General features: G+C 46.2%; 1 protein-coding gene across 6 annotated transcripts in view; it reads left to right on the top strand.

Annotated features, from left to right (window-relative positions):
• The window catches only part of LOC111868402 (rho guanine nucleotide exchange factor 12), a 443237-nt gene that overhangs the window by 17321 nt on the left and 410048 nt on the right, over positions 1-15868 (top strand). For 5 of the 6 annotated variants that reach the window (XM_023859003.2, XM_023859000.2, XM_023859001.2 and 2 more), the window contains exons 2-3: positions 5039-5256; positions 8755-8804. In XM_023859003.2, coding sequence (XP_023714771.1) covers positions 5039-5256; positions 8755-8804 — 268 coding nt within the window. Of the gene's footprint in view, positions 1-5038; positions 5257-8754; positions 8805-15868 lie in introns of those variants that run through there. The other variant, XM_023859005.2, reaches the window with a different exon arrangement.

Below are 15868 nucleotides of genomic sequence, written 5' to 3'. Positions count from 1 at the left end.
CTAATTATACTTGGAGAAATTATTATATGGTACTCTGAGAATTTATCGAATACACTTTCTAGTTCTTCATAGAGCCATTCTTTCATATCATAAATTTTGCCCTCTGTTGGGGCGTGAACATTCATAACNTGGAGAAATTGGTGGAATGAAGATTGGCCGGGGAAACTGAAGTACTCGGAGAAAACCCGCCCCAGCGCCACTATGTTCACCACAAATCCCACTTGATCAAACCCGGGCCGCCGCTGTGGGAAGCCGGCGACTAATCGCTTGAGCTATGGCGCGGCCTACTCTGCCTCTTAACAGAAATGAGTACCAGGAATATTCTTGGGGGTAAAGGGCGGCAGGCGCGTAGGGTTGACAACCTTACCGCCATCAATGGGCCGATTGTCTAGAAAATGTGGGAACCTCAACGTCTCAGAACCTTATAAGCATCCACATCCTGTTACAGGGATACCTTTACTTACTCACATTATGTTCTAGTTCTTCATAGAATCTATTCTTTGTGTCATCAGTTTTATCTTCTGTTGGGGCGTGAACATTCATAACGATGATATCACACCAGCGACCTTTTAGTATTATATATGATATCCTATCACTAACGAACTCTACCCTCTTAACTGCTGATACGATTCTCTTATGTATGAAAAAACCTGTATCTAATTCATGATTTTCATTCCATTTTCCATAGAAAAATGTACGTGGGGCAATCCAAAAGTTTCCGAAATTTGAATTTTGCGCGCGAATGGTTATGAGTACATCGAAATACCGCTAGGTGTCTCCTCACACATACTTCTTGAATCGGTGTGGCAAGCGGCGTCGAGTTGAGTGGTTGGTTTATTGTTGGTGAACGTATTTCCATTGTTGTGTTTCCGTGAATTTGCGGTTTTGCGATGGCTGACCTGAGAGAGCAGCGTGTCTGTATAAAGTTTTGTTTCGAACTTGGGAAAACCGCTGCATAAACGCAACAAATGTTGAAGCAAGCTTTTAGTGAAAACAGTTTAGGCCAGACACAAACCTACAACTGGTATAAGCGTTTTAAAAATGGCCGAACTTTGACTGATGATGACGATCGTTAGGGACGGCCGTCAACGGACAAAACACCAGAAAATGTCGCGAAAGTTAGGTATCTGATTCTGCAAGATCGCAGACTGATCAGCCAAGACCTCTGTAACACCTTGGGACTAAGTTATGGTACATGTCAACGAATTTTATCAGAGGAACTGAACATGAGGAGGATTGCGGCGAAGATTGTGCCACGACTGCTGCAAAATGAACAGAAGCAGCATCGCTTGGAAGTCTGCAGGGAACTTCAGCAACAGCTTCAAGAGGATCCAAACTTTCTGTCGAAGGTTGTCACTGGTGATGAAAGTTGGGTTTGTGGCTACAACCCTGAAAGCAAGCAGCAATCATCGCAATGGAAGAGCCCTTCTTCACCTCGGCCAAAAAAAGCTCGACAAGTCAAGAGCAACATTAAGTCCATGTTGATCTGTTTTTTTGATATTGACAGGATTGTTCATAAGGAGTTCGTCCCTCCTGGTCAGACAGTCAATAAAGAGTTCTATCGTGATGTCCTAAGGCGTGTGAGGGAGGACATGAGGAGAAAACGTCCAGAGAAGTGGCACACGAACAACTGGGTACTCCACCATGACAACGCACGACCGCATATGGCTTACATTATGCAGGAATTTTTGGCTAAAAACAAGATGGCAGTTGTTCCCCACCCACCGTACTCGCCAGACTTAGCTCCATGCGACTTCTTTCTCTTCCCCAAGATGAAAATCAAGTTGAAGGGGCGAAGATTTGAGTTGAGGAAATTCAAGCGGGAACGCAGACGGTACTAAACACCCTAACAAAGAAAGACTTTCAGGATGCATTTGAAAAGTGGCAGAAACGCTGGGATCGGTGTATGCGCTCCCAAGGGGACTACTTTGAAGGTGATGGTGCAGAATAAGATCTAGGTAAGATGTAATAGTTCTTATTAATATATTTCGGGAACTTTTGGATTGCACTACGTATATTCGCCTGCTGATGCGATGCCCCCTCAGTCCCATCTGACCTCTTGTACCCCCGCTAAATCTAACTTATAGTTTAAGATTTCTTCTGCCACAGCCCTGAGCGAACTTGTCCTATATTCATACAATTATAAACTACAATAATGTTTGTTTAATATTTGGTATGCTGTGTTGTATTCACGTGTGGACAAAGGTGACGCGAGCGGGAGGTGGATGACAGCCCGGTCCCATTAACATTTGGGCGAGTAACCTCCACATAGTGCCGAGGTTAAGAAAGCGTGGGTGTATACATCCACTCCCCCATACGTATTCATGGCGTAGTGCTTGGGCCTTCTCGTGGACCATTTTCTTGGGAACAGTGACACAATAAGACGACGTTTGGGGCTTTGGTGTCGCATCAGCGTAATAACGAAGCAGCGGTAACGGGGACTGCGTTTAGCGAACACTTTACTGCCGTGACAACCGCAAATCCAACATAATCTCGGGTTGTTACTATAAGACCAGATGATGATGGAGGCATGGCTTAGAAGAAAGCAGTCTTCTGGGATTTGGCACCGTGTATGCTTAGTTGGTTGAGGTACTGTGCTACAAGCCGGAAGATCGCGGGTTCGATTTCAAGTGAGGCCATTGAATCTTTCAGCTGACCTAATCCTTTCAGCAGCACTGTGGCCGTGGGTAACAGAAATCGGTACCAGGAATCTTCCTGCCGGCAGGCGCGTAAGGCTGACAGCCTCACCGCCAGCTGTGAGCCGATTGTCTATGAAATATGGGAGCCTCGACGTCTCTCNGCGTAAGGCTGACAGCCTCACCGCCAGCTGTGAGCCGATTGTCTAGGAAATGTGGGAGCCTCGACGTCTTTCAACCCTATGGGCCTCCACGGCCTGTTACATGGATAGCTTTACCTTTTTTTTTAACATTAAAATTGCTTTTTATAGGTACATTGGTTTTGATCAAATAAAACTGGGATAATTTAAATTAGTTAAAATCAGACGAGTATTGGTTAATTATTATTATTGTTATTGCAGTTATGTTAGTTTACTTTTTGTTTAGACGTGTAGTCCTGAGTCCTGTGTAACAATCGTTTGTTTTATGAGGCACGGTAGAACCAGGTTCTCTTAGGGCGCTTGTGACCCACTTCGCACATATGCGCATTTTCGCTTTTTATGGGGTGTTCTGATGACTGCGGTCTGCAAGAGCCACAATGCTTCCTCTGCCTAAAGGCACTTAACAGTGGATATATGCAGCAGCATCCGACCTTAAAGAACACATCCAGGGTGTTCACAGACACAGAGGCTTTATTTAAAATCAATCGAGTACACCTTTGAAACGAGGGGCACGTTCTCCAATCGTAGATATTCTTCCCTGAAGAAGGCGGCGCTGGAGGCAAGTGAATCCGTGTGTCGTGGAAATGTCCGAGCGAGTGTGTGTCGAAGGAGCAGAACTAAAAATAACATCCTTTTGCCAAATGGTATCATGATGAAGTATAGGACATGCCAGAAGATATTCTCACACAATTAGTGGAGAATGTAAAGAGAAGTCCTCTGTAAGTAGAAATGTAAGGCATACATCACATAGACATAGAAAACATAGAAAGATGTGATATAGCATGAAATTAAAGATCCGCCCAAAATAATTGTAGTCAAGTCATAACCAACTCAGCCACCTAACAGTCAGACAGTGACAGTAATTTCGAATGCAGTACAAATACTAATGGTATACTAATTGTAGAACGGGCACGATTACATAACAGGATTATACAGGAAACAGGCAGAAGTCGCCCACAATCATCCTTATGAAAATGTACGTGTAGTTGGACAGGGAGAAATTATTCATAGGAAGTGTAAATGGTTTAAACATGTCGGCGGTCAGGCTTGTGACCGTACGAGTATAAGTGTCTGCCGTTTGGGAGTCGTTAAGTTATTATTATTATTTCTTTTATTTAAACTGCAAATGGGGTTTTACCCAGTGGTAGTGATACTACAACTAAGACATACACAAATAGCACACATCACACAAAATGACGTACCACACTCAATGCAGCACACAAAATTACACAAGCAATAAAGGACACGACACAAAATGAATACAATGCTAATACGATTACACCTACAACAAATACAATTACAACTACAATTAAATAAATTAATATTAATAAAAAATAAGTATGCTATACACTAAACAGTATCAGTAATGAAATACGTGATGTTGTGAACTGATGCGCCCACATTTCGCCATGGCCTTCACTTCATTCGAGTTCAGTGCACTCACGTACCCCTCACATCCTTAAAATACTTCACTTCACTTCACTTCACTTCACTTCACTTCACTTCACTTCACTTCACTTCACTGCATTTTTGGATGATTTCTCTCACATCTTCACTTCGCCTTAATTATTACTTTCCTATAATTACTTGATTTGCAGGAGAGAGTCCGTAAAGCGTTAAGACATAACCTGCTGCTCAAGTCTATATCGACGGATGTCCTGTGTATATCTTATATAAATGTCATGCATTCACTGAAGTGACAAGGCGTATGTGGTGTCCCTGTAGTGTAAGTGCCCTCACCTTGACACTGCGTGAGTGCGGGTTCCTACCCAGAAACACAGTCCCCTCCTCTCGCCGAAGCGGAGACAGTATGGGAACGAGCAGTTTAGTCACGTGTCCTGATGGTGCCCGAATCCAAGAACGGCTGTGCTGGCGAGGACCAGCAGTTTACAGCTATGCTAAGTTAGCGAGTCGGAAGTCGGCTGTTACCAGTTAGTTGTTGAGTGAGCAGTCAGAGGTGGTGGTTGACCGTGAGTACGGAAGAATAATAATATCCATTGCTAGAAACCGCTAGCTAGCAACGACTAATGGAGACATAACAAACTGAGCACGTTAGAGTGATGTAGTTACCTGTAGTTACGAGTCTCGGGTGTTCAGTAAATTTAGTGATGAATCCCATCCCCGTGTCTAGCCGCAGTGAGAACCTTAGTTGGAAATTGAACGTGAAGTGTGTTGTGTTCACCAAGCCAATGTTTGTTTCAGGCCGACTGGGGGCAGTGGTGTCGCGAACGGCCCGTCTCTGCGCAGGACCCCGAGTTCGAGACCAGTTTCGGTGAATCCACAGGTGGACGGTGGTAGCGGAGTCACAGTTCAGCCTCACCACATTCCGGCTGTGACTGTCATAGTTTATAAGGATGAAACTGGCTATGGAATGAAAGTGTCTGGGGATAAACCTGTGTATGTGCAGTCAGTAAAGGAAGGTAAGTCGATGTTTGTCACGTTTGTTGTTTTTGTTTATTTTGTCAAACCAGCGACATACTTCCAGAAACTCTTCCGAAACGGAAAGCACAGGCTGTCTGGGATCTGTATCCGAATTATGGCCTTTTGGGTCTGGCACGTGGTTCCAGTGTTTCGAAAGAACGTACTGCCTCCATATTCAGGGGAAACCTTAATGAGATCGCGATAAATCACCTTCTCTTCCGTTCTGTGACTCCGAAAAGGTTCTCATTCTTGATTTCATTTCCCTTCCGTCTCCGCTTTGTGAGAAGACTGCTCATTGCTTCTCTTTCCGTGCCCTGTGAAAGTGGTCTTCCTCACTATTTCTTCTTCCAGTCCTGGACTAGTTTCTTTTTTCAGGGACTGAAGTTCGTGTTGGGAACTGGGATAGCGAAGTCGGTATGGCGATTGGCTATGGGCTGGCCGATAGAGGGGTCGGAGTTCGAGGCCCAGTAAGGTCAAGAATTCTCTCTTCTCCACGACGTCCAGACCAGCTCTGGGGACCGCCAGGCCTCGTGTTCAGTGTGTACCGAGGACTCTTTAACCCTGGGGTAAAACAGCCGGGTCGTGAAGCTCACCGCTCACCTCCAACTAGTGCCAAGGTCAACGTGGATATATACAAAAATATGGAAACACCTCGTGTAATGCATGCCTGAATTGAAGTGTTTATTTTAGCGACGTTTGTAGGTGACACTGCCGTATCTGCCCAATACCACTACCTGTACACCCTCCGCAATACGTTGCAAGGTTCATTTGTTGTCGAGACAGTGTCCTGTGCAGTTTTTAGTGCATCATGTCAGAGATAGCAGAATGCGAACGCGGGCAAATTATTGGGACCCATATGGTAGGTGCTTCCGTAACCAAGGTAGCCGAGGTTTTTGGTGTTTCGCGAGGCACAGTATGCAAGGTTATGACCGCATACAGGAGGACTGGAAAACCCGCATTTGATAAACACCAGCGTGGACGGAAATGTGTGTTGAGTGATCGAAACAGACGAACAGTGGGTAGGATTGTGACGAAAAATAAGAAGACTGCAGCAGGAAAAGTGACTGCTGAACTGAATGTCACGCTCACAAACCCTGTCAGCACCAAAACAGTACGAAGGGAACTCCACAAGCAGGGTATTTCTGGACTAGCTGCAATTCCAAAGCCACTCATCAGTGATAAAAATGCCACTAAGATGAGAATGTGGTGCCGAAGTCATAAAACCTGGATTGTGGAGCAATGGAAAGACTGTCATTTGGTCGGATGAGTTCACCTTCATACAGTTTCCGACTTCTGGCCGAGTTTACACCTGGAGAACGCCATCCCAAGCTTACGATCCATATTGTTTGCTGCCAAGAGTGAAACATGGAGGGGGTTCGATCATGGTATGGGCAGCCATATCGCGGTATTCTGTCGGACCCATCATTACCCTGCAAGGTCACGTCACTGCCAACGACTATGTGACCATTCTGGGCGACCAGGTCCATCCCATGGTGCAAACTTTTGTTTCCCAAAGGTGATGCCATTTACCAAGACGACAATGCCCGTGTTCACACAGCTCACATCGTCCAGGACTGGTTTTCTGAACACGAAGTGTCACGTCTGCTATGGCCCCACAATCGCCAGATATCAATATTATTGAGTCTTTGTGGTCTGTTTTGGAGAGCAATCTGCGTGCGCGCTATCCACCTCAATCATCGTTAACAGAACTTGCCAATGTTTTGCAGGAAAAATGGTACAAGATTCCCTTGCAAATCATACAGGACCTCTATTTATCCATTCCAAGGAGACTGCGAGCAGTTCTGCAAGCCAGAGGTTTTCCTACACCATATTAGTCACGGTAATGTGTTTTTTGTTGGATGTTTCCTTATTTTTGTCCATCCCCCATACTACTTCATGGCGTAGTGCTTAATTAGTTAAGCACAGGGACAATTTTACGTTTTACAGTTTCTGTTGGGCCATCAGGGTGCTTTGCTTCTCGTTGTTCATGAATATACATCACTTCTTGTATACAGGACGATCTGGGTCGTAGAAGGTCTCGAATGAACTTATTCTAAATTACGCAGTAATGCACCGACTAGAAGAGGAGAGGGTTGCCGTCCCTCCAGGCCGACATAGCAGTTCGTGTTTGCGAAGGTTACCGGGAACGTGGCACGGCAAGGTGTTGGGGGCGAGGGTTGGATCACAGACTGAAGGAAATGGCATGCAGTGGGACAGTGGCACGAAGTACACAGTATTTGCAAAGTTTTGTTTTCATTAGAAAGTTATTGCGTAGTGTTTGTAATTATGTTTGGGGCATGCGAGTGAATTCCCTGACTCCAACCAACCTTTCTTTCAAGTTGGCTTATTTCAGGACTCTGTATTTCTCCAAAACATTTGTGCCATGCATCTCAGAACCAAGGGGACGGCTGTGTGAATCCCGATGAATTAATTTTGCGCTGATTAGCACAGTGGCCTTGGGAGATGAATGTGTCAAGTCAACCACATGTTCAATATGTGACCTACCAGCATCCAAGACCATTTATACCAGACATTGAAAATTGATCACTACTCAGTTTAGAGAGCAGCCGGGATAGCTGAATCGGTGTAGCGATTAGCTACGGGCTGGACGGCCCAGTGGTCGGAGTTCGACTCCCAATACGGGTAAGATTTTTCTCCTCTCCGTGTCATCAAGAACGATCCCACCCAGCCTCCTATCCAGTGGATACCTGGGCTTTTTCCCCGAGGGTAAAGCGGCCGGGGCGTGAAACTGACCACTCACCACCTAGTTCAGAGATGAATGCACGAATGTATACATCCATGTCCACATACATACACCTTCACATTTTTACTCAGTTTGTAGTGTGTGCAACGATTCTGATGGCAACATGAAGTATCTTCCTTCAGCTCACGGTCTGTTTGGGGATGGTTTCTGTTCGCATTATATTTCAGCTGCACCCTGTAAGAAGTAGTCGCAGGGGTTTGGGTTGGGAGAAAACTGGGCAAGACCGTTTGTAGCGAAAATATTGGGGAAAGTGGTTCTAGGTAACACGATCACCGACTGAAATGCATCCGGAATTGGTCGAGCCCCATTATGTGGCACTGACTTCAGTCACGCTGTCAGCTGAATAAAATATTTGCACCGTAATCGCACATTGCTGTAGTGTGTACTCCGTCTTGTCAGGCAAAGATTCAGAAGTTAAGTGTTGGCTGTGACATGTTCCAAGCCTACCGTGCAAATTGTCTGTGTCAGATGTTTTCATTTATTAGGCCTATATGGGATTTAAACCGAAACCTCTGTACTTGCTTGTGTGCTGGGTAATTGAAGCCAGATTTGACTACTGGTGACGGGCAGAAACCTAAAATCCATTTGTTCCATTTTGGCTGTTTCTTTTTGGAAGTATGTCGGGGTATGAGTAGGTCTGTGCACATAGTGTAGATTGTAGTTTTGGATTGATTCACATTTCTGTTTTAATGTTTTTGTTTATAGTTGGTGTTTTTCTGCACATTTTTCACAGGTGGCGCAGCGGAGAGGGCAGGCTTGCACAGTGGTGATAAAATAATCAAGGTATTTACACCGTGTTTTGTTAATTTTTTATTATTAGTTGTAGGTGGACTGGTTCTGTTTATGATTATAAATCAATATTTTTTGAACCCAGACCTGATTTTTTTATGTTAACACATTGTCGTGGGTTAGTTACTAAACACAGGCTTTATAGATTAGTAAATTCGTTGAACTGGTAATGATTTAACGCCTTCATTCGTCTACAGAATCTATCAGCAACTCCTGCACTACTCGGTGCTTGGTGGAGGTTTTAACAATGGGGATTCTCGTTACTACTCTTAGCTGAAGGCTCTTGCCCTTACTGGCTGGCAACATTTTATGGACCCTGAAGGTTCCTTACCGTTTTCAAAAGAACCCTCCAGTGGTCAATATCCTGAGCCAGATCAATCCAGTCTATATCACCCCATCCTACCTGGCTTTAAGATTAATCTTAATATTATATATACACCTACGGCTAGGTCTTCATAGTGGCGTCATTCTTTCTGGCTTTCCCACCGAAATCCTGTATGCATTCCTCTTCTCCCAATTCGTGCCACATGCCCTGCCTATCTCATCCTCCTTGACTTTATCATTCTAATTATACTTGGCGATGAGTATTATGCAGTTTTCTCCAACCTACCATCACTGCATCTCTCTTCCGTCCAAATATTCTCAGCGCCCTGTTCTCAAACACCCTCAGTCTGTGTTCCTCCCCTAATGTCAGGTAGTTTATTCAAAGAATCCTCCCAAATCCATGGCCCTATGTGACGTTTCGTAACAATAGCTGGAGGACTACATCTTGTCGGCTGTCCGCGACTCCCTTATTCAGTATATTCGCACGCACCATTCCATATGTGGAGGCAACTCAAGGACGCGCCGCGCCGCGGTGACTAGGCACGCGGCAGCCTATGTGCTGCATCATATCTTTGTATTGTGAGTCCGAGCAGGCTGGCATAGCGGTAACTGTCTAGACTCGTATTCCACAGATGCTCGGTTCGAACCTCGACCGGGATACTGACTGTTACGACTGAGGGTTTTAAAGCTTTTCCTCAGCCCTTCCAGGCAAATACCAGAATGGGAACTGAAATTACGCCACTATCTCTTCCTTCCCAGTCAACTGCAATTCGTCATTCATGTAATTCAGCCATTCGACGCCGTATATAGTCCGTGTAGTGACAGCGTCGTAACGGCCGCCCTCTAGAAAACAGGCACGATTTTGTTGCCAAAGTCAGCCAGTGGAAAGCAGACCAAGCCATGTATTCACTTGGCGGAAATATCAGGTTACTGACCGTTACGTCACGTTGGAGACACCACAGTCCTGCGAAGGGTTGATGGCATTGACCACTGACTTAACTGTTATCATCTTCAATTCTGCAGACTTATGAAGTATACGAGTATAAACGGCGAAACACGCGAGATCAGACGTTCTCGCGGCAGCGACTTTGTGACGTTGCTTAGTAGCATTTAGGCTGTTCCATTCAAACCTCCCACATTTTGAAGAAAGCAGTCTTCTGGGATTTGGCACCGTGTATATGTGGTGTTAACCGACGTTTCGGAGGAACGTATCGCCCCCCTCTTCAGGGTTGAAGAAAAAGTATAAGTAAATCTGCAAGCGACAACACCGTGAGACACGGTATTACCGTAGATGGAGGCAGTAGGTTGCTCCGCTACACTGCACTGTTACCTGACTTCATAACATCCCTGGGAACTTCACATCCAACACAGTATGGCGGACTGGTAGATGTTTACCAACGATTCGAAGTTTCGTGCTGCCTCCATCTTCATAGTGGAATAGTAAGTCCGAGCGTGGAGAAAGTTATGTTGGTCGCTCAGGGCCCCTCTCCCGTCCCACCTTCTTTCCACTTCATTTCCACACTTTATCCTGATAATGGAGGTAGTACTATTCTCCAAGATGACAGTAAGCAACTGCAAAACTGCACAGCATCACATCCTGGGTGACTGTAATCTTCAGTATGTATTGTCCCGGTTTAGGGGTGACAGTAGACGAGGTTTTGGATAATTGGGTTTGTTGACCACTTACAGGCCATAACTACAAGTAACTATAACACTAGCGCCTATTTCCAGACTTTACAAATCATTGCAGGACAGTCTGCAGTGTGTTCACTAGACGTTTCGTGGTAACGGCTTCCAGCAATGGCTATTCCTCAACTTCCGTGTTCAAGTCCTATCTGGACTACGGCCCCCCTTTCAACTGTCCCATATGCAGTCAGAGTTACTTTACGACTGACGGTTTACCGCTAATCAGTTCGTCTTGGCGACAAGCCCCTCGAGAACCACGACCACAATTTTTATTTTCCAAGTGAACACTTGCGGTTATATGCCTTATATAATATCCTCTGACGAGAGGATGGGTCTGCCGTTTACAGTTGCTTCAGGTACTCGCCAGCGCAGGCATTCTCAATTCTTAGTCCTGCGGACTCATGACCACATTTGAGAAGTGCTGAAGGTAAGCTCGCTCTCGGCGTGACGTCATGGCGGCTGCCATTCCCGGAATCGATCCCCACCCCTAATAATGTTGAGGTACTAGTGTCCCCTTCCCACTTCCTAGTCTCGGAACGAGGATAGACGTACTGTGCAGTCTGTCGGACGACGTTGACCGGAGAAGGCGATTACCAGATAGCAGGGATCGTTGTTGGAAATTCCATTTCGGCTGGGGTACTTAAAAATTTGGTTTAGTATCTGGCGGGCTGGTAAAGTAAGGCTGCCCGCATCGCAAGCCGTTGGGTAGGACGGTTGCGATGCGTGTTATCATTTTGTATTTACCTGCATCTGTATTATTTGTGTTTGCTAGGGGGTAACCCATTCAAAACCCAAGGGAAGTTGGAAACTGGGACGAGTTGGTTTATTTTGCGTCGCAAGTTCTGGCGACGAGAGATTGCTTAGCAATCGTGTATTGGGTTGTTGTACCCCGTGTTCTGCCAGGATTATGTGTTTCTTTATTATGTCTGTAATTTATTTATTTTGTTATTAAATTTTCTATGTTGTTTTCTGAGGCCAACATATCACTGTAGCTTCTCCACATAGCTTGGAAACCCCACGTCTATCTCGGGGAGCGTGCGAACAGAGCAATAGAGCCAGCGGCGATGGGCTGCTACTTCCCTCTTCACGGCTCTCGTAGTGAGTAGCATTAGAGAGAAGAAGGGAAAGGGGGAGGTTCACATTTTATTGTCTCAGATTCGAGACTCCCCCAACCTGGAGGGGCAGGGCCCCGTATTTATGTCCCAGGTACACATGCCTCAGTTATACCCCCAGGAACTGGGTTCACTTTTAATCGCCTCCTATGACTCACAGGGCTACGGTGAAGGTATTCGACCCCACTTGATGAACTTGAGTTCTGTCCCTTATTGTCAAAGTCTTAAGTCACAAAATCTTGGTGTCGAACCCAATCTGGGACTCATGACCAGATATTACTTATTACCATTTGACAGTTACGGTCTTGTTTCTGTGGGGAGCCCTCTCTGACAAGAGGACGGGTCTGTCTTTTGTATATGCTGCTGGCCCTTGCCAGCGCAATCTTTCTCGGGTCCGAGTCCCTTGGGATTCGCGACCATATTTTACCGTCTCAGATGTGAGACTTCCCTTTTCGTCGCCCCCTACGACTCGCAGGGTCACGATGGAGGTATTCGACCCCCGTCCCTTATTGTCAAAGTAAAAGTCACATTGCGACTGACGGTCGGTCAGTCAGTGAGTCTTGGTGTCGAGCCCAATCTGGGGCTCATGACCAGATATTAATTATTACCGTTTGACAGTTACGGTCTTGCTTCTGTGGGGCGCCGTCTTTGACGAGAGGGCGGTTCTCTCTTTTATATATGCTGCTGACCCTTGCCAGTGCAGTCTCTCTCGGGTCCGAGTCTCTTCGGACTCGCGACCACATTTTACTGTCTCAGATTTGAGACTTCCCTTTTCGTCGCCTCCTACTACTCGCAGGGTCACAGTGGAGGTATTCGACCCCGCCTCCACACAGGGTCCGTCCCTTATTGCTTCATTTGCCCACCTTATAGCCCCTTTTGCGCGAACCGAGTAGAAAACACAAGCTTCCAACAGTACCTCTTGTTGCATTCGTTTTCGTTGCCGCGGAAACGTGTTTCTACACGCTAAAACGCGATATCATTCACCAGGCTCAGTCGTTGGACAAGGTGTGTGTGTGTGTGTGTGTGTGTGTGACAGACAGCAGGTTCAAATAATTCACCCTTTTGAAGTGGGACACATTGAATTTATTGTTTGGAAACGGGTATTGTAACCCCGACAGGGACAGGGGAGTATTCTGTTTTCCACAACGGCCACAGCCTCACCCAGTGTTCTATACAGTGGCTACCGGGCGCTGTTTCCGCTGGGGGCGGGTCCAGTGCCGAGGTCTAGATTCGTGGAGCTATATCTCCACTCCCCCATACGTCTTCATACCGTGCAGTCTGAGTGCAGCGGTAATGTTTTCCATTGCAGGTGCCCAGTTCGAATCTTGGCCCCGACACCTACTCTGGACACTGAGGTTTTCATGGGTTTCCCCTGGCCGTTCAGGAATTTATCAGTTAGGCCACTGCCGCCCTTCCTTCCATCCTGAGGCAAGGTAAAGACCCTGTGGTTAACTAATTAAGTGGTACGCGATGAAGGCGTATGGGGGAGTGAATGTATAGCTCCACGTTTTCTTGACCTGCACTAGCTGGAGGTGAGTGGTCAGGTTCACTCCTCGATAGCTTTACCCACGGGGAACGAGCCCCAGTCTGGGTGGGCCTCAGAGCCGGTTTGGAAGACGCGGAGAATAGAGAATTTCCGACCCTACCGGAAATCGAACCCCGACCCCTCGGTCGTCGCGTCCGTAGCTAGTCGCTACGTGTATACCGACAGCTATCCCGGCTTCCTTGCGTGGCAGCTTCGTTAAATGGCCGACAAGGAGTGAGGATAAAGCTCGGGAAGGCTTGCAGGTGTGATGTAAATACCTTGGCATGTTGCAGTTGGGGTTTGTACACAAACGTGAACAGAATCAGGAAGGAGGTTGTTTAATTTGCTGTTGGTTTTATTTTTGGCATTTCCCTTGTGTTAGTTCTAGTCTAGTTTTGTTCTGGGACGGCCCTGGGGAAGTTCCATGTGTATTTAGTTTCGGCGAGAAAAATGTTTTGCCTGGAGAGCTTTTTAATTTTCTGTTTGCTGTTTTTAATTCTGTAATTTATTTATATATTCCTTGTTTTGTATAATTTTTACAACGGGGTGAGCCGGGATAACGCAGTCGGTATAGCGGCTGGCTACGAGCTGGACGACCTAAGGTTTCGTAGTTCGAATCCCGGTGGGGTCAAGAATTTTCACCTCTCCATGTCGTCCAGACCGGTTCTGGGGTCCACCCAACCTCCTATCAAATGGGTACCCGGGGTAAAGCGGCCGGGGCGTGATGCTGACCACTCACCTGCAACCAGTGCCGAGGTCAAGAAAACGTGGGTCTATACGTCCACTCCCCTATACTCCCCAACTTCCACCTTTTTTTACTACGGGGTAGCATGTAGCAAATGCTGACTTGATTCTGCTGTAGTCACCGTTCCAAACACACCCGAAATACCCCTTGCAGAGACGCTGTAGCACTGCCTCATATTTTTGTTAATGATTAAGTAGAAGAGCCGGAGTACCTCAGTCGGTATAGTGGCGGGCTGAACGTCCCTGGGTTCGATACCCGGCAGGGGAAAGATGTTTTTATTTACTCCACAGTCTTCATAGGGGTTCCTATCCAAAGGGTACTGGGGGCTTTTCCCCTGCGGTTAAAGCAACTATGCTTGAAGCTGACTACTTACCTCCGTATATTGCCGAGGTCCAAGAATCGTGGAGTTGTACCTCCACTTCCCCGTATGTTTTCATGGCATAGTGCTTGATTAGTTAAGCACAAGGAAAACTTTACGTTTTACCGAGCCCGGTAAAGCTGCGGTTAGGCTCTGGCTCTGTAGTCTGACTGACGGTTTTCGTTATTTTACTCAGTCTCTCTCAAAAAAGTTCCTCGGTGGTGCCTCGATTAAGCCACGATCTCTTCTTGCTAAATACAGTACGTCATTCGCCGGCATCACGTGTTGCTGGTGTCACCGTCTCGCCTGTAACACGTGCTGGAAGCTGTTCGCAGAACTTGCTTACTCACGGAGCTGAGCCCTTCTCGAGCAGCCGCCAATTCTGCAGCTACTCAGGAACGTCCCAGCATTTTATGGAACCCGAAGGTTCATTACCGTGTTGACAAGAGCCCTCCACTGGTCCCTATCCTGCGCCAGATCAATCCAATCCAATCCATACCATCCTATCCCTCTAAGATCCATTTTAATATTGTACACCCACCTACGTCTGGGTCTTCCCAATGGTCTCTTTCCTTCTGGCTTTCCCACCAATATCCTATACGCATTCCTCTTCTCCTCCATTCGTGCTACATGCCCTGCCCACCGGATCCTTCATGAATTTATCATTCTAATTATACTTGGAGAAGAGTACAAGTTATGAAGCTCCTCATTATGCAGTTTTCTCCAATTTCCTGTCACTTCATCTCTCTTTGGTCCAAATATTCTCCTCAACACCGTTCTCAAATGCCCTCAGTCTATGTTCCTCCCTTCATGTCAGAGACCAATTTTCACACCCATACAGAACCACAGGCAAAATTATAGTTTTGTATAACAAATGTGTTTCTCTTATCATGGCTTTGGTTATCCACTCTGTGCGCATGTGCACTAGAATTGATGGGTTGTTCTTCCTGTTCTGTCATGCTGTGTGTCTTTTTACGAGTGCAAAACTTGTATAGAGCTGTGTGATGCGTAAAACTTTTAATTGTATGGAAAGACGCGTTGCACGTGAGGCGGTGGAGCCAGCAACGTGATGTGCAGTAGGATGCTGCTGTGTAGTACTACAGCTTGACGATTTGGAGTCTAGACTAATGTGATGGATGTTTGTCGAACGAGCCAATAGTCTGGAGGACAGCCCGTTATCAGCTGTCCGTGACTGCAGATTCAGCCAGTTTAATTAAAGACAAAATATAAGTTTATGTAAGCTTGCTCTTAGGCCTGTGTCCCCTGATTTAATTTAGTACAGAAAATATTAATTTTAAACCAAAATCC

This window comes from Cryptotermes secundus, unplaced genomic scaffold (genome assembly GCF_002891405.2).
Source record: "Cryptotermes secundus unplaced genomic scaffold, Csec_1.0 scaffold58, whole genome shotgun sequence".
Lineage (NCBI taxonomy): Eukaryota > Metazoa > Arthropoda > Insecta > Blattodea > Kalotermitidae > Cryptotermes > Cryptotermes secundus.
The sequence above is the reverse complement of the archived record's forward strand: the minus strand, read 5'-3'. Positions and strand labels throughout refer to the sequence as shown.